This window comes from Leptidea sinapis, chromosome 10 (genome assembly GCF_905404315.1).
Source record: "Leptidea sinapis chromosome 10, ilLepSina1.1, whole genome shotgun sequence".
NCBI lineage: Eukaryota > Metazoa > Arthropoda > Insecta > Lepidoptera > Pieridae > Leptidea > Leptidea sinapis.
In genome coordinates this window covers 1,535,857-1,561,695 of record NC_066274.1, presented here as the reverse complement: position 1 = coordinate 1,561,695, position 25,839 = coordinate 1,535,857, and the positions used below count along the sequence as shown (strand labels likewise).

General features: G+C 32.9%; 1 protein-coding gene across 5 annotated transcripts in view; it reads right to left on the bottom strand.

Moving 5' to 3' along the window:
- Nucleotides 1-25,839, bottom strand: part of LOC126966522 (RNA-binding protein Musashi homolog Rbp6) — a 934,160-nt gene that overhangs the window by 387,126 nt on the left and 521,195 nt on the right. For all 5 annotated transcript variants that reach the window (XM_050810646.1, XM_050810647.1, XM_050810644.1 and 2 more), the window contains one exon: nt 10,804-10,885. In XM_050810646.1, coding sequence (XP_050666603.1) covers nt 10,804-10,885 — 82 coding nt within the window. The remainder of the gene's footprint in view (nt 1-10,803; nt 10,886-25,839) is intronic.

The window sequence follows — 25,839 nt, the reverse complement described above, 5'->3', positions numbered from 1 at the left end:
TAATAATAGTGGGAGGCTCCTTTGCACAGGATGCCCGCTAGATTATGAGTACCACAACAGCGCCTATTTCTGCCGTGAAGTATGAAGGACAGAATTTCGGTCTGAAGAGCGCCGTAGCCAGTAAAATTACTGGGCTCTTACGTCTCATAGTGACGAGCGCAATTGTAGTGCCACTCAGAATTTTTGGATCTTTCAAGAAACCTGAGCAGCACTGCATTGTAATGGGCAGGGCGTATTAATTACCATCAGCTGAACGTCCTGCTCGTGTCGTCCCTTATTTTCATAAAAAAAAAGACTGGGCACCGCAGAGTGTTCCATTTCCAATCATCACAGAATTCCATCAGATATTTTAGCATAATGAAAATATCTGTCACTAACTTCTGCTAAAAACAGCTTTAATATAAAATATTATGTGACACTTCTTCGCTAAGCACAAATATCTCAATAGAGGCGATTGCTAAAATTTTGACGCAAGAATTAATCAAGTTATAGTATGAAATGGTGTCTATTTGTTCTTGTCCAGAATTGCAACGGCTAATCCTTGGCACGCCGCGGAAGGCATGTCTATATTAATTTATCGGATGATAGTTCCTATAGAGAATCATGCATGCACACATAGGTATAGCATGCTATTTTAAGAGTAATTTGTTATGTTGTCTTCAGGTTGAAAGGGAATGGTATGGTATAGGCTGCTGTTTCAGCAATTAAACCACTAGTATGGGTCCATTTTGCGTGCAGTATTAGCCAGTTACTCCAACCAGCCCAGCTCCTTCCAGAAGTTCAGACATGAGGTGTTCGCAGACTTCCTGGAGCGACCTCGTATTGGTTAAGGTTTTTACCCGTTGGTTGGCCACCTCCGCACATTCCAGGATTACGTGAGTTTCGTCTTTCGAGTTTTTGTCCTCGGCTAGACAGCCTCTAGACTTAGGACTTTCCATTACGCCGATTGTGAAAAGGTGCTTGTTTACTGATGTGTGACCCGTTAGCGTGCCCACCATTATACGGATGTCTGGATTTTGTAGCTTATGTAGTTGGTTTCACAATTAATTAATGTTTATATGTATTAGTTATAGATTATTATTATTATTTTGTTACTGTTTATTGGCCCTAATAAAGTAAATAAATGTAATGTCTGTTGAGGCTGATAAGTCTACGTGTCAGTTTGGGCGATAGTGCAGGTATCGCTTCTTTCAACTGTCTACAGCATGAGACATTCATCCATCGGGTGTTGTGTAGGTTGAAATTGAAGTCAATAAAAGATTGGCCAGGGTTGATACATTTTTTATGAAGCTATTATTAAGGCTAATAAGATAAGACGTATATAATATAAAATATAAGTGACGTTAATAAAATACAATTTAACTGCATTTATACGTGGGCTAAGATCTGATAATTATCTTTGTAACTATTTTCGTGAAGGCATGGGGACTGCTGTTACCAAAATTGAAATCATACGGCAACTGAAATTGAAAAAAATTACATGTACAAATTTGCGTAATGTTTTAGATATTGGTATAAGTAGAGACGCTTCTTTGCAAACAATATCGGGACATTACAAGACATTGTGAGTTTTTGTATTTCCAAAACTTACAGATAAGCCAAGCGTTCCAACAGGTCAATCAAGACGGAAGACTAAAACAACTTCTTTATATAATGCTTCCAAAGAAAAAAAATATGTAAATTAACGTAATTATGTAGCACTATCAATAATAATCCGGAAACTAACAGTATGACAACATATTTAAATAAATAAAACCAAACTACGATCTACATGATTTAAATCTATAAAAAATTAAATCCGAATTCAATATTTTTAATTAAAGTGAATGTTGAGCTGCGTCCGCTGCGCCATGTTTTCGTGCTTCATAACACAAAAACATGTTTTATAAACAGATTAGGGGCGTGGCTTAACAATTTTGTAAAATAAAATATCTTAACATGTATTTTACCGCGAGACATGGATATCATCACCCGCGTTCGCCTGCGGGGAGGGAAATGAACGCATAATTTGTTAGTGTTCACTGAATGAAGACGTACCTATCATTCGTAGCTAGCGATAATTCTATTGTTTGTTATGGAGTGGAAAAAAGAAAATAATTTGTTTTTTATACAACTGATGACAGAAAGACCGGTTCTTTGGAGTGTAACATTGGTAAATCATAAAGTAAATACAAACAGCTGGATGCACTTTGTCGGAATTCAGTTTTGGAATGAAACAAAAACATAAACAAAACAGGTGGAGCGGACGGACTGTTTTGCTAACAACATGTTTTGTCAAAAATTGGTGCAGCAGGCCCAACTTTGTATGATACCAAATATCTATAGTTAATAATAAAAGTGCTAGGAGCCCATAACCAGAGCGAAGGTCTTGTTACATCGGACCAATCTAGTACGGCTGAACGCGACGGTCAAGCCCCGTCCACACTAACGATTTGAGAACTCCTCGTAAAATTTCGAGGATTTCAAGTGTCCTTAAAGCTTAACAAATATAACATTCCAAATAAAATGCGAGGAAAAATGGTTTTTGGCTCTGCAGAAATAAGGTAGCTTCTGCAATACCCCTTTGCTTTTATTTTAATTTTAATATTTTATTTGTAAATAATAACTTGATCAAAATTTGAAATGTAAAAACTGTAAAAACATAAACCCAGCCTAAATAAAACATTATATAACTATACAGCGTACATTAATAAATTTTAAACCGGAAGGGTAGTTTCAAAGAGTGCAGTATTATTTCCCTGAGATATAGGTATTTTAAACTTTAAAATTTCCTTAGGTCCAGAAAATGTACTGCCTATAAAACTATGTAGCTCCGAACTGCAATATGTGACTAAGTTTAAATATCTAGGACATGTACTAAGCGAGACGATGAAAGATAATGAGGACCTAGAGAGACAGAGACGGTCACTGGCAGCAAAAAGCTATATGCTGGCTAGGCGTTTCGCCCGTTGTTCCCGACAAGTAAAGGTCACCCTGTTCAAAGCCTACTGCCAGGCGCTCTACACCTCTCAGCTCTGGTACAATTACACAAAAGCCACCTTTGACGCTCTCAGAGTGCAATATAACAATGCGTTTCGATCTCTACTGGGGTTGTCATGGAGGTGTAACGCGTCTGGTATGTTTGCGATGCACAGGGTTGACGATTTTTATGCTGTAATGCGTAGGGCTAAAGCGGGATTTCTGACGAGATTATATAATAATCGTAATGAAATTGAAAACGGTAAAACATTACCACCGAAATATACCTAAATTTTTTCTAATATAATAATGTTATTTTTAATATTTTTAATTTTCCATTTGTAATTTTTAATTTATACTTATTAATTCTAATTTATATAAATTTTCTTTTTACTAATTAATGTTATCTAATTAATTAAGTAATGTTGTATACCTTTTTTAATGCAAAATTGGCTATGGATGATATAATTTGTCCGAAATAAAATATTTTTATTATTTTTATTTTATTTAAACAATAAAAAAAGTTTCTTTGAAACTGGATTACAACTGGCAGAGAAAGCGGATGACATTTTTTAAAGTTGCTTAAAAAGTTATGTTAAATTGAAACAGCTCCCGATTCATGGAAACAACAGAACATCATCCAACGTAGACAGCCAGTAAGGCTCGTGTGATGGCCATCGCATCACATAATAGCGCTGGATAGCTTTATGAGATGGCCGATTAAATGAAGCTGGGCGTTGTGTTTCCACAGAACTGCGATATAATAGTTTTATGACAGCCCCCTATAAGGGGGTTCACAGACTACTTGATTATGCATCGCACACTTCTAACCGATTATCGAACTAGTAATGAGTGCTGCCTACAAATTTTACTAAGTTTAAAGAGTTTTACTAATTTTTATCCGTAAAGTTTTAATTGGTGCGCTTATCTACGCTGATGTTATTAAAAATTTTAATATGCGCTTAACGTTATTACTGCGGCGGTTATAAAGGGAAATTAAGTTACAATTTTACCATGTACCTACCTGTTTTTTGTTCGCACGTTCGAAACTTTGTTATGAGCTAAAATAATTTTAACTTTATTAATATATAGAAGTTTTACTCGTTCAAAACAACACCTTGTTACGCTGGGTATTTAATTATATATTACCAATATTTTTAAGCTTTATTTTAAGCAGTATGTGGTTACTAAAAATGAAAATATTAGATACATTCGTATATTGAACTAGCTAGCCCCGCGACGATCGCATACATATTTTTACATCATGGGTTACTTTATTGGAATTTTAGTAGGGATCCCTAATTTTTTTGAAAATGTTATGTACCCTATATCAGCCGGGGATAATGTAGCTTCCCATCAGTGAAAGAATTATTCAAATCGGTTCAGTAGTTGCGAAGCCTGTTCGATACAAACAAACAAACAATCAAATATTTCCTCCTTATAATATTAGTATAGATAAGGAAATGAAAGGATATAATATCAACAACTAGTGAAACTTAACGGTATACCGACCACAAGACCGGTTTGAGATCGCAATGTTTCGCATGTTTACATAATAACACGGATGTAAATACTACAGTTAAAAACTGTTGGTTAAATAAATAAACTTTCGCAGCTTTAAGTACCTAACCCTTGTAAAATTCGAAACTAAAAACAACACTTCAGAAACCGAGCTTTGTGAATACCGGAACGACAAAAGTTGACTAGGAAATCTGAAAAATATCTTCAATATCTATTTCAAATTTTAAAAATAAACACTAAAATGATTCCTCTCATCAAACTCGCATAAATATAAAATGATGGCAGACGGATTCAATTCAACTATAGCTCAATGAGTCGTATTCAAGTGGTTCTCTCGAGCATGAATTAAATACTTTAGCCGTTCGTATCTGCTAAGATATGGCGACGCCTGGAGGGCAGCGGGGTACATTCAATCCCTCTCATTTAACACCACTCCGCTCGTCTGTAGGTGTTTGCCGAAGCGATTTCGACGAAGGATCCTGCCTTTATGGTGCTACTTACAGTCTCATAGTGATTCGCGATTTTATTTCGGACGGTTCACGTAATGGCGCGTACATTTTTCACGCTTCGCGAAAAGCGAGCCCTAATCTTTGCATTTATATCGTGATCCTTTATTGATTTTAGATTTTTAGTTGAAAGCGAAACGAATGAAATTCCAATGAATAGCGTGTTGCGTAAGCCGCTGTAAGCTGTGTGTGGATATAAACGTTCTGTCGTCAATATTGGTAAATTATTATTACCACACATGAGTTCGTAGAATTAATACCTCAAAGGGAAAAATATTTGGTTTCATCAAAACACTTCAAATTTCAGAAAATAATTGTGATATAAGTTAAAAATTTATATTTTAATGATATTGTGGATGGTTCAAGACTAATGCGATGAGTTGATGATGGGAGAGAAGAATAAAGATAAGTCTGGATAACTTTAAAAGAGTATTGCTTCAGGACAATCAGACTACCTTTTTTTTGGGTAAAATTATTTTGACATACAGGATTGGTGATAATCATCACTAAATAATATAGAACGATAAACTGCTGCACTGATTGGTTGATTCAAACTGTTATTACCAATGGATGGCGTAAATAAACCCTTTGAGATATAACAAAATAGTGTATCTAATATAAGTCTACAGAGAAGTCTACGGTGGCATATGCCTTTATGTTAAGGATAACATACTATATCCATTTTAATACTTTAAAAGATTAGCAATTATAAAGTGGTAATGTAATAGCTGTCTAGACAATTACGATATTAATCGTTATCATTAAATTGCTACATATTATTCTTATAAAACCATTCTGAAATACGTTTTTATCTCCTTTTTAACTCATTATCTTTTATTTCACATTTCCCATGGCACTAGACTCGTTACATTATTCCCGAATACTTACTTAGCTAGTTAGGATATTTATATGTAGTCTATTATTAAATAAAAGACTACATTACGATACAAGTGCGCAAAGTAGGCACGAGCGAAGCGAGTGCAGGATGACCTACGTGCGCACGAGTATCGTATACTATTTTTCCTATTAAGTTGCGCAAAGTTCGACCACTATAATTATATTCAAACATTCCCGCACGCTCACCATATTCCCGCACGTTCGTGTCAACGTGTGGGAAAGTGGTACTTTGCGAACGCAAATGCATGCGCCAAATCGAACTCTGCGCACAATTATAGGAAAAACAATTTAAATTTACGCTAATGAATGTTATTTGACACATTTTAACACCTTATAAAGTTACGGTTATCTTTGTTTAGCGTGAGAGTCAGAAAGCAAGTTTACTCATGTACTTTTACGAACTACAACTTATGCAAGCAAAGTAAATCAATATCCAAAGTCAATGAATCAGGAGTAATATATTCGGGTACATAATAAATGTGCGCTACCTGAAGGCAATATCTGAAAAATTTGCCTTCTCGATATTGCTTACAAGGGAGTTTCCTTTCTCCCCAAAATTTAATGCGTCGCTCGCATTTTTATAGAAAGAAGTACGTATAGTAATTTGTGGCCAGTGCTACGTTCTTTATTTATTTCTATTACGGGCTCTGTTATGAAGGAAACACGTGTTAATCTCGATTCATTTTTATAGGAATCAATGATGGATAATATATTGTTTTAAATTTCATTGTTTATGGTATCTATACTAATATTATGACGGTGAACTATTCTTCATTGATTAAATACTTTTTGGTTCCTCTAGACGGATTTGAATAAATTTTTTTGCATAATAGCATATCTCATAAATATTTTAAGGATTTTAAATAACAAATTTACAAGTTGACATGTTCATTTCAATTTTACCACCAATGAGAAACATAGTACTTTAGAAGAAGTGGCATGAAATTCATTATACTTTTGAATTAGTATTAAAGGCTTAATTTCAAACAACAATTTAAGTATTATTATTTTAATTATTATTATTTTTTAATTTGATATATAAATATATACACATGGCTTGCTGTGACATCTTGTTGCAAGATAAGTTATACCAGTTTTCATCTAAACGGGTTGAACGATATAGAAATTGATCAGATATGACGCTTTTACAAGTTTATCACAGTCAGATGGGGGGTTTAGGGGTTCATAGAGAACAAACGCACTAAAAAACATGCAAACACTGTTTTTTTATTTATTTAATTATATAAAAGCTAATTAGTTTCTCCAACTTACATTACCTCAGGAATTTTGAATTGAAATGATATTACCTTGCAATATATCTTGCCATTTCGCAGATCCCTAATATATTTTCTGTAATAAAGTATGTGTGTATTATTTTACCTGTTATATTCACATCAAATACAGATTTTTAGTAATATGTGCTATCTTTATTCTTGTTATAATTAATTCAATATTTACTAGTTACATATATCACTTATAACACTTAAATTTACGAGTAAATTTAATAAAGGTGGTCCAAAACTTTGACCAAAGACTTTCTAGCGTTATTTGGAAAGTATTGTTTTCACTTTGGACTTCTCCGTTGTACATCTCCGCTTGATTTACGATCACGATAAGGTGTCGACCTAAACACATTTCACCCAGCGACCGAGAACATTGTCGCAAAAGATTTAAAACCACAAAACAAGTGAAACAAAACTCACAATATTTTCTTGTTGTGTTGACAAACAAAGTTATAGACACTGCCATGTTTAAAATTTACATTTTTGTTATTGGTGAGCAAACAAAACAAAAACGAGCTTTCAGCAATTTCATCCTTTCTTATACAGATTACAACATGAATTATTTATTTTCTACATAATAGAATCTGCATGCTCAATGAGATATTATTATTAAATACCATTTTAACATTACTTGTAATCGCGACGCGTCATACAAAAGCTCGGTTGCGCTAAATCGACTCTCGTCCCACCTAAGCTGAACTGTGATATGTTTTTGATCATATCGATTTGAGTTCAACACAGTAGTGATGAAATTTTCCGATATTGGCTATCATTTTCGATCAATTATACTACTAAGCATCAGTTTATTATGTCGAAAGAGGATCAAAAACCAAGGAAGTCAACACACATTCTATTCATCGCATTTTGCATATTCTTGGATTATTCTCCGGTACAACTTTATACCAAGTTTATTTGTAAGGCCGTTAGAGTCAAGAATTTGACTTTAGATAGAAAATGATAAATTTCCGAATGGACTTGGTACATATTAATTTTTTTAAATCATTTCTGCTGTTAATTCCAGAGTGATTACATTAAGGTATTTTTATTCAAGAGAATCGAAAAGTTGATAGAGTTATAATTATATTATGGTTCCCACGCTTTCCTCAGCAATAATAATCCGTTTTAAATCAACTTTGGAAATGACTCAAGATATCTTTATCTCAAGAACGAAGAAGAACATGAATGTTAACAACTTCTATAATGTAGAAGTGTTACCAAGACAAATCAATTTATGTTTTGATTATACATTTAATTAAGAGGAAGCAAGCAACCAATACCCAATATACCACTAAGCATAAACAAAAGACGTTTACGTTACATTTGGCTAAGAGGCAGGCTACGTAATAGTTAACAGACTGCATTCAGATTCACAGCTGAACCATTCCAATATCGGTTCCAGGGATATTATTTCAGTTAAGGGGTAGAGCAATATTGAGTTGTGAAACCAATGATTTACCTAACCGGAGTCACTGTTAACAGACAAACTTCACCTCGACACTTTGACAACTTATTTCTTGTCTAGCCTTACTGAGATATCGTTTTGTGTATACAGTGGCCTTATTGTTGTTTACCGTGATAGTAATCTCAATAACTACCCAAGTTTAAATGCTTCCACGGTTCATTTGTAGCAGATTTCATACAATGCGAAATAGAATTCTGAAAGCTGAAATAAAACCATATCGAATCCAACGCAAATAGTTGCTGAATTAACTTACCTTTCATTGTATATTAGATTAAATACTCTGAAGTTGAAACGATTTATAACATTGAATATTCCAGTTATGCTATTATTTAATTGTAATAACCGTTTCAAGGAATGAATAAATATTTTAATGTGTGTTATTACTAACTAATTCTAAAACGTATTTATATGACGATTTGTAATATTCGTCAGGAGCTTTTTGACGTCTTGTTGGGGTATTGATTAGGTTGTGGATTTTCTTAATGATAAAAGTTTAGATTAATCTTTATGCATATTATAATAAAAGCGTAACAAACATTTAAGTGTACATTTAATTTTATCATTAAATAAATATATTTGGTTTGTGACAAAAAGCATATATTATCGAATAGATTTACTTCTAATTATCTTTTATTAACAAGAGGTTCGGACAAAATGTAGGCTACATATTATCGAGCTACCACGTCGCCGGCAACAGCTAGTTTGAAAAAAAAGTTGTTCAAATGCCTTAATACCATCGTCATCTGAAAAATCACAGGATGCCAGCAAGACCAAAGCAACGCCGTTTTCTACCGCCAAGTAGTGTTCAAGTACTATTGTTGCTTCAGCTTAAAGGGGGTAATTACATTATTTTAACATCTAACACCTACAAGATGACAAGCGGAATTGCAATTCTGCACAGAATTTTAGGTTTCTCAAAAACATTCTTTTTTAAATCTATATTTATACTGTAATCTGTCTCCTAGCTTGGGACATTAAAAGGCATTTGTTTTCTCAAAATAGATTCGTTTAGAGTTCTTTTTGATGTCATTTCTAATACTACTTCCGTTTTGAAAACAAATGGCGCTCTGAGAGAGAAGAAAAGCGGTGCGAGAAACTCTCAATCATTAGTATGTTGGATAATCAATGATTTTATTGATATGCACAGTATGTTAACTCTGTCACATTATCTTCATTTAAATTGCTTAATAGTATTTATAGTATATATAATTATTAATATGTGGTGATCCACATCTTCAGGACTTTTCCTTCAGCTGACGCGCTTGTTGCTCGTTATTCATTAGTGTTAAAGATCTTTGGATGCTGTAATATGCGATCTTAGTCCGATTTGGTATAACGTACAATTTTCTGTTTAACTGTAGGGTTTTTTTAGGTCGTTATTTACTAGGTTCATCTATTTTCTTTACATATATCAAGATGTAGAGACAATAGATGGACCCCAGAGAAAACTATATGGGAAGACCAATAGGAAAAAGGAGAAAAGGAAGTCCTAGAAAAATATGAATTGAAAATATAAAAGCGACAAAAGAATAGTAATGGATACAGAGACCTGGAGGAGGCCTACACTCAAGAAAGCGAATAACGACAGCAATTAATACCGATAAAATTTATATTTATTTTCATATACAAACAAAACAATCATAACATTATTAAATATGAGTGGTATTTTTTTGTAATGGATAGATGGTAATTGTAATTTAACTGTCAGAATATTATTTAATAGCTAGCTGACCTGGCAAACGTTGTTTTGCCATATAAATTATATATGTAAACCTTCCTTGAGCTTCAACGAATCTATTACAGAAGATTTCATTGAGATCGGTCGAATAGTACAGGAGTTATTAGGGAACATATAAATAAACATTCTCTTTTATATATATAGATAGATAGATTGGAAATAAATAGGTTTAATTATAATAATTATTATTTATGTAGAATTTCGTTAGGTACGAACCAAGTGGAAAAATAAAAAAACTGAAAATTACTACGTTTTATATTCTTCACGTGTTACATAGTCATAGTGTTACATATACGTGTTATATAGTCTTCACTTACCATCCAGTAAACGTTTTTCTCATCTCGTCTATTATTTTCTAAAATAAATTGCAAAAAATTTTTACTGAATTTGTAGAATATTTTGGACAATATACAAAGTAATAATTTAATAAACACGAACCTCGATCGCCTCGTTGTCGGATCTTTCATAACCATAACTTCTGAGATTTCTCCGAATTTGCCAAAGTAGTCTCGGAGGCTTTCTGTAACAACGAAATAACAATATTGATATATTTCAAGGAGGTGACTGCTTAAGTATACACACATATAAAATAATTCGTCAAGTTATATATATATATATATATATATATATATATATACACTGGCCTGCAAAAGTAAGTATCACACTTTTCAAATTAATTTTTTTTCTTAACTATAGAAGGTAGAGATTTAAGATTAAAAACGTTTTGTTGCAAATTTTATAGGCTTCCATTCTTAGAAACTAAAATTATACATTAGTAACATTTTTAACTTAAAAAAGATAAAACAATGAAAATAGACATTTTTTGTTTAGTGTAAAAAAATTCAACTAAAATGTATTACATGTAATTAACATGTAATTTTTAATAACTGGTATTGCCTCCTCGAGCTCTGATTACAGCTTCGAGCCGGTTTGGCATACTGCACACTAGGTTTTGGAGCCGATGTTGGGGAATATTCTCCCATTCTTCTACCAGGGCCTGATTTAGTACCCTGAGGGTAGTAGGTGGTGGTCTGCAATTTCTGACTAGCCTCCCAAGCTCATCCCAGGCGTGTTAAATCGGGTTGAGATCAGGACTTCTTGATGGCCAAGCCATCACGCTGATACCGACCCCCTGAATATACTCTTGTACGATATGAGCCGTGTGTGGCCGGGCATTATCATGCATCAGCATCGATCCATCACCCATATTTGCTAAATACGGCCCTGCATACTGATTGAGAATCTCTTGAGCATATCTTTGCCCAGTGAGGGTGCCATTTTCTATGGCTACTAGCTCTGTGCGACCTTCTGAAGATGAGCCAGCCCATACATGTACACCACCTCCACCGTATTGGACTCTTTCTGTGATGCAGGCTTGAAGGTATCGCAGGTCGCCTATAAACACTTCGCCTTCCATCAGAAGTGTAAAGGGAGAATCAAGACTCATCTGCAAACAAAATTCTTGACCATTCTTCTTCATCCCACTGCATGTGTTCACGGGCGTATCGCAGTCTCGCTACTCGATGCTGTCTCTCGAGTTATGGGCCACTTTGCTGGTCTTCGGGGTTTCAAATTTGCTTCAGCAAGTCTTCTTCTCACTGTACTGCCACTAATGTAGTCCCTCCGGGTCTGAAGTAGCTGTTGCTGGACTTCAACTGCATATTGGTGGCGATTTCTTAACACAGTGGAAATAATATAACGATCTTCTCGGGCACTGGTACACCTGGGTCTGCCATTACAAAGTCTCCTCAGATGGTGTCCAGTCTCTTCGTACCTTCGCTTTACCTTCTGGACCGTTCGTACCGTCACACCCACCATTCTTGCAGTGCGACGCATACTGATGCCTAGTTCCAGAAAAGCCATGATCCTAGCACATTCTTCAACTGAAAGAGGCATGATAAATAAATGTTATGTGCTTTTTAGCATAAATTTTTAAAACAAGACCCATCGATCTTGAAAAAAATTTAAAACAGAAAGAAAAATGTGAATCGTAAAATTGTAATTCGGAAACGTCCACTTTGAGAAAGGAATGGTTTTGTTTTTGAAGTTTTTTTTCAGCCTATTCTTAAAAGAAGGTTACCGAGTATAAAGTTTTTATGTACAAAATTAAATTTTCTTGTGAGTCCTTTTTATTTCGAAAATATATCTTGTGAACTTAAAACGTTATCCCAATTGTGAAAGTGTGATACTTACTTTTGAAGGCCAGTGTATATTTAAACGATTTGTTATGTTTTTAAAGTGATAACTCTCACTTCTAGGATTAATACACAAATAAAATTTGATGTTTTTCAAAAACCTGAGAGTTGAACCAAAGCATACAAGATTTTATGACGATACGTCACTTGAACGGTTAGCTCAGTTGGTAAGAGCAGTGGCACGGAACGCCAAAGGTCGTGGATTCGAGTCCCGCATCGTTCATAAAATTTTGTCACTTATTATGGGTTTTTCATATTTTATTTGTATATTTATTAATTAATAAGTTATTAATGGGTTGTCCGTAGACTGTCAATAGAATTATCAAAGTCAACTTTGCAATTCGCTCAGCACAGAAAAAAAGGTGGAACTGAGGTTTGCTTTGCCAATAAAATATTGGAATTTATCTTATAATACTTCCAGACTTGACCTGATAAAAAACACAGCACAGATAGTAGGCTCATGTATATGCAATCAATTATTCAATGATAATACGATTAATTTACGAATTCATTTATATATGAGGGAATACTTTGAGTAAGATTAATTGATTTGGTGTAGGAAACCTTAATATAAAGTTATAGTATTCTTCATCGTCATCATATCTGACATCCACCGCTAAACATAGGCCTCTCCCAAACATCATCACACAGTATACTTGTGTGTAATAAAATAGGTGCAACCCATACGTTTCGATATCCCTATCTAACGAACATCAAAAAAATTGATAACTGTTCATTTTAATTCACCCGCTTGTATCGAGGAGGCTCTAGGATAACGCCTCGTGCTTACAAACTTTACCCTCGTAGGATTTATTCGCTGAAAAATGTGCAAAAGTGTTAATTATATTACCATCGTACCCAGCCATTCGTTAGGAGTTTTCAGTCTTCATTTCGAGCCTCAGTATCAATTCCATCTTTTACGAAAGATAGATATTTCTTAGTTTTAAATGCTGTCCTATTAAGATTATTTCGTTTCTAAAATTTTTAAATATAACAAATTGCTTTATAAATCCTTGATTGTTTGGAGTTTAGACTTGTTATGATTAACTAAAATCCCCTAATTTTGACGTACTCTATCGCAAAGAACAGCTGAATCAATGAACGACTTGTAAATCGAATCCACATTTCTCCAGATCACTTAATCTAAAGGGACCGTTACTTATTATGGGTTTAGATTAAAACTAATTCAAAGCAGCCCAATCGCGAAAGCTTATTGTGGGTTACATTCCAATTTAAACTTATGTTCAATTTGTAGAGAAGCCACCTCTAAAACCAAATGTTGGACTATGCTTTTAAAGTCGATTTTGGACTTGTTTCGAAGTGAACTTTTCTAATCTGACCAACTGGTTCCGGCTTGGTACCGCACTTCGGAACAGTAATGAAAACTAACGATTCAGTGTCCAGTTCACCATAAATCAGCTCAGATTTGTTAAAGCCCACGCATTGTTACGATTTTTTGTTTCAAGCTATTTATCACTTGATATATTTCTTCACTGTTTTTTAAGCAGAGAAAGTCTTAGTACCTTGATAGATTATGGAACTGACACTTTTATTTTTTAATTCCAGTGTCTAAGTTGTGGCTTAATGGATCTTTTTGTATTTATATCGTAACCTACGGGCCTACCATGAACTCTTATTGCGATTCAATTGACAACCTAAAATGAACTGCTTTGCTGTTTCGTACCACGACATGATTAGAGCTATCTAATTTAGGTTGACGTCAAATCAACTGATTAAATCACAATGATGTCAATTCAATGTCAAAAAGTTCGTTCATTCATTAGTACCATGAGGTAATATTTCAACCTAAACTGGATAGCTTATGTGTCAAAGTGAGTGATTCGAAAAAAGTTGCTACGAGTACTTCCTTAGACGAATGTGAATCGTGTTGTAAATGGCTTTTAAAAAATAGTGAAAACATACAGAAAAGGAAAATTTTATTGATGAAATGAGAATGAGATGAGAATACTTTATTGGACTTTTTTGTAAAATAAAATACTAAAAATAAATACCAAAAATGAAAATAACTAAAGACGAGACAGTCAGGGCCCGAGCCTGTTCGCAAGAATGAATTTAAAAATATGTACTCTGTGCTCCTGTCAAATCAAACATCAATGGAGATGCGTCCATAACTCGTTATTTTTACGAAAACACCTAAGCAACCATTCAATTTGTAATTCGAAGAACTATATTTATTTATATTACTATTATTAAATAAGTACAAAAAAGGACTTAACAGTTTATAATTTGACGCTATAAAGCGCAATTTTAAAATGTATTTTTAGTATTTTCTACGCAAAAAATCCGCTAAAATCATATCATTTTAGGTTTCGAAACGCAACACATATGGTTCAAGTAAGAGAGACAAACTTATGCAAAAAACTGTAGAACGTCATCTCTTTCAGCGATCCAAACGCCATTCAGTAAATAAGTAAGCACTTTAGGGTACGAATTTAATCGATTCAGTTTAGGTACATAAACTGAACTGCATCGGAATCGCATCGCTTATTAAAAGTTGATGGTAGGTCCTCTGGACTGGTCTATGACACACTAATTTTATGTTTTTTTTATTACTAATTACCACAGCAATACAGAATCGAATTATTTAATTCATTTGAATATTGAATTGCATAAGTATAAAAAAAAACGTCTTAAAAAACCGTCTTCAAAAACTAAAAATGTAGAAAATAACTTAATAAAAATTTAATTTAATACACATCTGATGCAAACATTTACTTGATTAAATAATAGTTACAATATTAAATCATAATTAGCCCTTGTCTATTCGAAATTTACAAAGTCAACGCATAAAATATACGAGTTTAAACTTTCCACTGAACACCGTATATCTAACTTAGTTTTCAACAAAGTTCAATGATCTTTGATTTTATGTAGAGGAGGCCTACGAAGCAATACTGCAAAGGACAGTGTGGGTGGATTCGGTACATTTGTTCAACCACCATAAAATTAGCATTTGGCTTGCGAGCGTGTTGTTTCATTTAAATAGATACAACCTATAATGATATATATAAGTAAATAAATTAAATATTATGTAGTAATATCATGTACAATAAAAGAAATGAGATAAAAAAGAAGAGTAATATGAGAAGATATTTTTTTATATTTATAATTAAAATCAGCTTTTTTTAGATTATTTTCTTTGTGACTTCGCTAAATCAAATCGATGTAGTTTTACAAGCAAGTATAGTATAACTGTAATTAGAATAAAGTTATCTTAATAAGATAATTTAAATTGATTACAATTCTAAAAATTATTGTTATAAAAGTGTGAATATTGTATTTCTTATGATAGTTTCACATTTATGTCTGAGCCATAATTCATAACAACCAGTGGAATAATTATTGAAATGCGAAGTAGTGTTATGTGAATTTGTTTTAGTTATATAATTTTTATTATAACTTTTTATTAAAATATACATTTCGGCATCGATTTATAACTATCTTATACTTTATAATTTCTTTGTTTGTTGTGTTTTAACGCCTCACACCTTATTAGCGATAGAGAAATTTATATAATGTTAAAATAATATCCCGAATTATATAGTTCTCGAGGGAGCTCAATACAAACGTAACAAGCACAAAGCCACGGAAAAAGCTAGTATTAGCGTTAAGTGACTTGCTAATCATGTAGCTTAAGAAACACCAACATTATCGAACGCCGCACATGCGTGCCGCTGCGGTGCTGACTATATAGTGTACAACAGCTTAAGGCACCTGAATTATTCGAGCGCATTTCTCGAGAAATGGAGGATTGAAGATTTTGTTTCTTTGCAAGTACCGACTGAGACGGACGTTGAGGATTTACTTGTGCTTCCGTTCTTTGAAGTTAGTTGCTGTTTTAGAACTTACTTAAGCTCAGCCTGTTGTATATTTCATTTGTGTTTGTACATTTTGTCGTTATCATAGTCTTATACTTACCTCAGATCAAGTTTTCATAATTTATATTACGCTTTAATACATAGAAAGTGATTTCGAGACGGTGGTTAGTTGTCCCGTAGGAATTAATTATAAAGTCATACATAACAGGAAAACTGTCAAACTATCACTGTTAATGCGAGGTTCTAAGGCTGACGTATGAGTAACTTATAGTAGAATAGTTATTCTTATGTAGAAGTAATTTTAATAGTAAGCAAACTTAATTTGATTTTCAATTAAAAACTTATTACAACATTACGCAATTGCGTATTTAAATTAATTGAGGAATTCGGATTTCGTTAACAGCGAATATTTTTATTGCAACGAAGTATTTGTCATGCCAAACCACCATTAAATTGAAGCTTACCACTTTCCTGATCAAAATGCAGCGGAAATTCAACATGGCTCGTAATGGAAATGACCTTTTTAAGATAAACAACAAAATTTACATGATTAAATGTTTAAATTTTGAGGAAAAATGTTTTCATCGAAATAAATACATGATTGTATTTTTTTTAATTTACCCGTACGTTCCTTAAGTTACGATGATAAATAATTATCATATACGGGTCAATTAACCTGGTGTTAAGTGATCACCGCCGGCCACATTCTCCTGCAACACCAGAGGAATCACAGGAGTTTCGTCATGAAAACACTGCACAAGGGATCTCCACACATAGTTTAGTAGTAATCACTTTGAATATTATGAGAATTAAAATTTTCATAAAATGAATTTGTTTTTTCAGAGTAATGATATATATAATGGTATCGACTAGAAATTCCTATCAATTCTTAAAATGCAAGAAGAGAAGAAAATAGTAGTTTTATCACAAAAAGTTTCAATAAGAAAATATATGTTTACTTTATATCTAAAAGTATTATTAGCGAAGTTGTCATCTATATATATAAAAATGAATTCTATTAGTTAGTCTCGCTAAAACTCGAGAACGGCTGGACCGATTTGGCCAATTTAGGTGTTGAATTATTTGTGGAAGTCCAGGGAAGGTTTAAAAGGTTAATAAATAGGAAAATGTTGCTAAATTAAATAAAAACAACAAATTTGTTTTTCCTTTGATGTGGCCATACATAATTTCTATGAGAGAATTTATTGACGCACGGTTTTACAGTTCTGCTGTGAAACATTGTGACAAACACAGGACAGCAGGGTGCATATTTTACGAAGTAATTTTGGATGTTATGATATAATATTGACAAATTCATATAAAAACATTATTTTATTTATTATATACAGAACAACGTCTGTCGAGTCAGCTAGTCCATAATATTAAAAAGCTTGTTGTCAGAAGCTAAATAACTATAACACTTTCTAATACATTATTTTGAATTGAAAGTAAATGAGACAAGCATAAATTACTCCTTGCTGTCTGTCAATTTATAACGATTCTTCTTTGTACGTTGTGTATCATTGAAATTCTCTTTCTGATAAAATCCTCTTTTTGCCTCATAAGTATGTCTATGGATGGTTTAGACTTAAAAATTCGATTCGAAGTTTAAATTGAAGATTTCATTACGCGTTTATCGATTCCTACGTATTTCGCTAAATATGTATTGGTGAAAATTTTTTTTTCGCATATGAATAGAGTGCGAAACTTTGATTTATGAAATATTACAATCTAAACGCAAAATGACACTCACCGTCACCATCACCAGCTCAGCTGTTATACATTAATGAAAATAAAACACTTACTGCCTGTCTCTACACGGCCTAAAAACGTGATCCTGCAAAGGTCACGAAACGGTTTAAATAAATAATATTGGACTACACGCATTTTAATTCTTTAAATTTATTTTATTTACAAAATGTCTTGTTAATTCTGTATGTATAGTATATTTAATTTGAAATAATACTCAACTGAATTAATACTTAAGAAATTCTAACAAAGTACAGATTTATTACAAACCTTTATATTTTCATTTTTTTTCTTAAAGAAAATGTTACATTAAATGTACTGGAAAATCAAAGAGATTAAGGATTGCGAAAATAATATCGAATAGCACGGCTTAATACAAGGAACACCTTAACATCATAACACTCACAATAAGGTTTATGAGACGGCAATAACTTATGTTTACGTGCACATGACATCAAAATATGTAACACACATAGAACCGCCTGCCGCAATAAGTGCCCAACCACCATTAAATTGGAAACTAGCCCGGCTGCCCGTACAAAATAACCGGCTATATCCGGATAACACAAAAATGTTTCGATCTCATCAATAAATTAATTTTAACCGCTCGTTTTGTCACGTATATGATATGGGCCGTTGTATGAATATCGTCAAATTGTAAAACATTCAAATGAAATATAGCTTTGAAAATGTGAAGCAATCTTGTTTTAGTCATGAAATTTAAATTTTACATTTATATCGCTTTTATTAATTACCTTTATCTTGACAATAGTTATGTAAAGATTTTACGTTACAATCTTCATAGTACTTAGAGTATTCAACCAAAAGAAGACCTCCTAAGACGCACAATAAAAAATGTATGTAATTCATTAGGGAGGTAGCAATCACAAAATCTGAATCATTTTGTTACATAATAATTTTTAGTATATAAAAAACCAGACATGCGAGTCGGACACAGTCACGAAGGGTTCCGTACAATTTTTTTTACAATTTTTGCGACATAAACGGCAGTATCTTTTTAGATCACCCTTTTTTTTGGAATGCTGGTACTGTAGACCTGAATATATCGTTTTGATTTCAATTTGGCAGTTGCATGCGTTCCCGAGATAAAATGTCTTGACATACAGAGAAACGGATAACAAAGTTCCGTTTTTACCTTTTGAAGTACGAAACCCTAAAACAGGACTGACAGGATTTTTCGTAGAACAAAGTATTGGAATAGGAATATATTATATACTGTAGGTATATAATATGCATGTTTAATATAATTTTTTATTTATTTAAATAAATAAATATAATTTCAAATAAAGTCATTTCAAAAAAAGTCATTTCAAATACAGTAACACAAAACATTACGGCAGCTTTCTATAAAATACGAGCAAAGATTTTACGCAAAAGACATATTATATAGACAGATTTTTGCTAACTCTAGATTTAGGTTCCTTTTATTTATTAAAGATAGCAGCCACTTCTTCTCTTATGAAAAGGCATAAAAGGCATTTATTTTCTCAAAATTCATTCCTTCAGAATTATTTTTGATGTCATTTCTAATATACTAGATACTACTACCGCATCGGAAACAAATGGCGCTCTGAGAGACAAGAAGCGGCGCAAGAAACTCTCCCAGCAACTTTCTTTGCGCTCTTTTCAATAAAAATATACAATATTGAACAGTCATTTCTATCGCTATAAAATAATCATAATCTAGTCCCATGTGTAAGTGTATGTATGTGTGTGTATGTATGTGTACTCGTTAATTAACTTGTTTCGCATATTAATGATTCAATCAAATGAGAAATTTGACTTGTTGAAGTCGTTCGTAACAGTCCATGCTTTCCCGAACCAATTAGTGTAAAAATCTTGTAGTACAGTCCAATGTTATAAATTTGGCACTTAGCCTGACGCAAATTTTCAGCTCTGTCAGCAAATAAAATGTGCTGCAGTATAGTTGTGCGACGGCTGCGCTAAATTGACACAAAATAACATTTTTCATTTTAAAGCAATTCTCAATTATCTCTCTTGGTCACGTGTATTGCAATTTTAACTTTTCGTGACGAATTACATTGTGACTATTTCGTTTGTAAAAACATTTTTATCTTCATGCCTTTATTAAAATTTACAGTTGACAATGAATAACCAAAATTTGAAATCATATTCTATAAACCCTTAATTGCACCAGTCACTGAAGTATAGTGAAATTCCTGGGCAAATGAGACTTAACATATTATGTCTCAAGGTGACAAGGGCAGTTGTGCAGTGCCCCTCAGAATTTTTGGGTTTTTCAAGAATCCTGAGCAGCACTGCATTGTAATGGGCAGGGCGTTACAACTACCATCAGCTGAACGTCCTGCTCGACCCGTCCCTTATTGTTATAAAAAAAGCATATTTCTTAGTTTCCCTTTAAATTGGATCTAAATAAGTTAATATCAAGGCACAGGTTTAAGTTTTCGTTGACGAAGACATCGTTTTTCTTAGTGACAAATGAGACGCTTTACAAATTATGATACAAGAAATAAACGAAGCTCAACAAGATGGCTTAGAAATTAGCTTGACAGTAGGTTGAGAAGTACGTTAATAAACCTGCAGCTTAATAAAATTAAATGTTTCTTTCAAACTAAAACTAAACGTTATAATAGAACAAGATTTAGAATATTCGATCAGGCCATCCTGTCCGTACTGTGGTGAGGGAAACTAAGCACACAAAAAGTACAAGTTTCCTGCACCGACATACAACACTTACACATGAAAAATGGAGAGCAACAGCGTAAGCCTAAAGTAGCAATGGTATGGTCGCGTTTCAAAATAAGAACGTTCCTATTGCAAGACCGTTCTAGAGTCCAACTTTCGGGTGAAATTAAAATGATTCAGTAAGAATTGCCCAAAAGAAATCCGCCAAAAGCGTTGAAAGACATTGAACGGGAAGTATGAAGTAAAATTGTGCTAAAGGAGGACCTTGAAAAGACTAGAAAATAGAAGAAGATCATTCGATCTTAGTATATTCATATATATAATATATTTATATTCTTATTATCCTAACCAGGAGAATAGAATAATAAAAATAGGCCACTAGAAAATATTAATCTCATATCGCCAACTTAAGATTACAATTGAATATTACTAGCCAAATGTATACACTTTTATAATAAAGTCCCAGCCACTGTTTAGGCATAATCTATGAATAAATTTAAATGTTGTATAATATATAACACAAGTAAGTCATTTAAGCGACTTAGCAGCTCAACTAAGCCTGAGATAAAACGATTAACAGGTAAATATTATAGAATTTTGAAAATGTACTTATCATTTGTAGTCTATAAAAAAATAATTACTTAAATACATACGAGTATATGAACATTTAACGGTAAAAGTTACATTTTTCTAACCAGAAGTTGCATTATATTCAATTAAAATAGATATTTAATAATTACCCTGTAAATGTTATGAATAGATAAATATTAATTAGATAAACATCAGGTTTTCCTTTTCCTGTTATCGTTATATTATTTACATTTTTACAGGAGTGTGTTTTGTTTGTTGTTTGCTCTAGTTTGTTTTATGCGCGTGCTATAAGAAAGCCGAGAGTGAAATGATCAATGCCTGTTCGTTTCAGGCCACCATTTTCAAAACACTAAGGAAAAACATTAGATATTAATTAACCATGTAGAGACTACGAACAAAATTTGTATGAATAACGATTTATTTACTTGTCTGAATATTTTTATTTGTATTTTATAAAAATTAAAAAGAAAATTGTTGTATTTTATATTTTAATTAAATAAAGCATGTGCAATGCAAAAAGTTTTATTTATGTTATATTTTACTTTTTGTCTATTAGATCAAATTCAATTTCAATTTACATAATTAATATTATTTTAAACTAAATAACTTAAAGTATCTTTATAAAATAAAAAAAATATCTTTCAGGTTTTTATTTGTTGCATATTTGCGGCCTTACAAACAAACTTGGTATAAAGTTATACCTGTGAATAAATCAAGAATATGCAAAATTTTTAGAAGTAGACATTTTGCTGGATTTGTTCTATTCAGACGTATAACGTTTCTCGCATTTGCAATGCTGACATTTTGAATACTTCAGAATTATCATTGTATTGACAGTATTGTCTACGATATAGTCAAAATTTTACATATTCTGGGTTTATTCATAAATACAATTTTATACCAAGTTTATTTGTAAGTCCGTAGGTATTTGCATCGTACCTGAAGACTAAATTCAATGTTTATTCCACATTAAATCGTTTAGTATAAATAAATTGGTTTAAAATTGTGCCCTGTATATAAAATCGGGCCATTAAGTGTGTATTGTGGTTGGCAGGACTCCAAGCACGTACCATCACACGTCCGAGTCTACGAATCTCTCCGTCGCTCTCCTGTACTCGTTTGGGACGATTTTGACATATCAACACTGAATAATCGAAACTAATACAATTTCCGATAACTGGTAAGTCATGGAATTTTGATCAATTGCATTTGGGAAAATTGTTCGCGTATTTGGAATCTTATATTGTACCTATCTGTGAGTGAGTTTTATCTTTAGCTATTTTCAATATTACTAATTGTTACTTAAAAATTACTCAATGCGTAGCAATAAAGTAATGATTAAATTATAATATATTAATTATGAAAGTTTAGAACGTAACAAAATTGGCTCCCTTTCTATGAGGAACGATTAAAAAACAACTTATTATTTTATAGATTGAATTATTTGCAAACATCAAAACACTGTTTTATAATATATCATAAAAGAACCAAGTAATTTTTTCAACGTAAAATTTTGTACAAATTTATGGTGAAACAGTAACTGGAAATAGGACACAAAGCTTAAAGATACTCTCACTGAAGTCTATGTAAAATGCTAAAGGAAGAGGTTTATCAAAATCATTACAAAGAACTTAGGTCGACACTCGAGCGAGAAACACATCAAACGAAGTATCAAAACCGCGATGAAACATTGTAAAAATCACAGCGTGCGTGTGAAGTGTCCCTCCGTCTCAGTTGAGTGGTGATCGCTTGTTTTTCCCACTTTCGATAGGCGGAGATCGAGCCCTGTTCGAGGGCTCTCACCGCTTTCAGTTCTGTTTTTTATGGGGTCAAAAGCGAAACGCTCACAAAAACACGTTTCGTTATAAATTACGCACTGACACAGTCTGAATCGAACAAAATGTGCAAGCTCTTAATGTATTGTATATATACGAGTATAGGTTTGTTATATTATAAAATAATCTTGACTGTATGAGAGAAACTTTATAGAAATATCGGCACGATTGCCGGTTATGCGCCATGTTGTTTTTATATCAAAGTTCAGTATAGTGACTTTAAGAAAAATATATTAGTTTTAAAGTGATAAAATAAAAATTCGTATGTCAAGTGAATTTATAGTAAATGTGAGAGTGATTATACATTTCGATTGATAAATCCAACATGTGAGCGAGATTTTAATATTTTTTGTATTTTTTTTATGGAATAGGAGGACAAACGAGCGTACGGGTCACCTGGTGTTAAGTGATCACCGCCGCCCACATTCTCTTGCAACACCAGAGGAATCACAAGAGCGTTTTCGGAAGGTTGTCCTTTAAGGAAGGTGTACGCGCTTTTTTTGAAGGTACCATGTCGTATCGTCCCGGAAATACCGCACAAAGAAGCTCATTCCACAGCTTAGTAGTACGAGGAAGAAAGCTCCTTGAAAACCGCTCTGTGGAGGACCGCCACACATCCAGATGGTGGGGATGATATCCTAATTTGTGGCGTGTCGTGCGAAGGTGGAATGCATGTCTATAATAAAAAAATTGCTTTAATTTAATATGGATTTTTTTTTGTTAAGCCTTATGTACCCAATTTCTGTGAAGTTGTGAATAGTAGATAAGTGTCATAAATAAGTTTCACTTCTATCCTGTGTACCTGTGTACACACACATTTTTTTTTCTATAAGACCGCAGGGCAAGAGGCTGACTTGATGGGTAGGGTATGGTAGGGTCCATGGACATCCGAAACACCAGGGTTCAAGAGATGCTTTGCCAGGCTTTCAGTTGGTTTCGGGAAAACAGCAGCCGGTAATTATGTCAAATAATATGACCAGTTAGAAAAAAAATACATTTAGATTTTTCAACCTAAATGAATCCTGAACTACTCATACATAATATAATGATAGAATATTGCACTATTTCTTATATTTTTATTGAACCAAAAAATCCTCGAATCATAAATATTCTACTGGCCCACATTATTCGCACTAACAGACTTCAAAACCATAAAACTTTTAACAGTTATACAACATTAAAATCCTTGCTAGCAAAAAAACATTTCCAAAAACATAAAAAAAGTTTTATAAAACCTACAATGATGCGGCTCTTCGACGTTTCATTCATAAAACCCAATATATTAGTAAGCTAGTTAGTCCGACGCTCTGTACATAATAAATAAAAAACTGTTATTTATGAATATTTCAATTATATTTCATAACATCAAGAACTATTTCTTATATATTATAATATATGCTCCTTGTTGTTATAATGATATTGTTTCTCAGCAGAACTGTCAAACCGTGCGTCAATAAATTCTGTCATATAAAATATATACAAAACAAATATATATCTTCTATATATATAAAAATGAATTGCTGTTCATTAGTCTCGCTAAAACTCCAGAACGGCTGGACCGTTTTGGCTAATTTTGGCCTTGAATTATTTATGTAGGTCCAGAGAAGGTTTAAAAGGTAAATAAATAAATAAAAACAACAATTTTTTTCCTTTAATGTGTCCCCCGTCGTTCAGAAATCAAATTGAAATAATTGTTTATAATGAATAACTAATTAGAATCTTTATATCTTTCTAACTTTCTCAGGAGGTAAACAACAAACTTTCATTTAATTATTTGATTTTTTCTTATAACTATATATGGCAATACAACGTTTGCTGGGTCAGCTAGTTGGAAATAAAAATAATTATGAGTCCCAAATCGAAATATAATCTCTCAAGTTGGACTAAGCTGCACTCCCCTCCTGCACTGAAGTAATCCCCATTAAAATCCGTTCATTAGTTTAGGAGTTCACTGGAAACAAACATCAGCATACTGAATTTATATATATTAAGATAACAATGGACCTTAGACAATGGACGACCAATATCAAAATAATAATAATAATCTGAAAGCAGGGACACGACAGTAGCCAAACTTTGGAAATATAACCCAGTCTGCAGAATATGATGGGTAATTTATTCTCAATAACTATCAAAGCTAGTGCAGATGTTATACAGTTTCAATTTAAGGGCACACGGCGTCGGAACTTCTCCCGAGATCAACTTTGAACGAACTTTGTTACTGACATTGTCAACTAATCTACGAGCCGCCAGCAATGCTTGTACAGGCGGCGACAGCCTCCGATGCGACAGTACATTCACCATCAATCTGTTTAACTACAATCATTCAACCATTATACGATATCCTATATATAATATATATTATATAATTAGTTTTATTGTACATTGTAACCATATTTTTATGAAAAAAACAAGCCCGCTAAGTTTGTTGCGCCAGTTCTTCTCAGGTCTGAGGCATACATTTTCGAATGAGTGGTAGTTTTTCACTTTCAATAAGTCATGTCAAATCCTATTTTGAATAAAAATATTTCAATTTGAAAAATTTACTTCGTATTTAAGCATTTGATCGATTTTTAC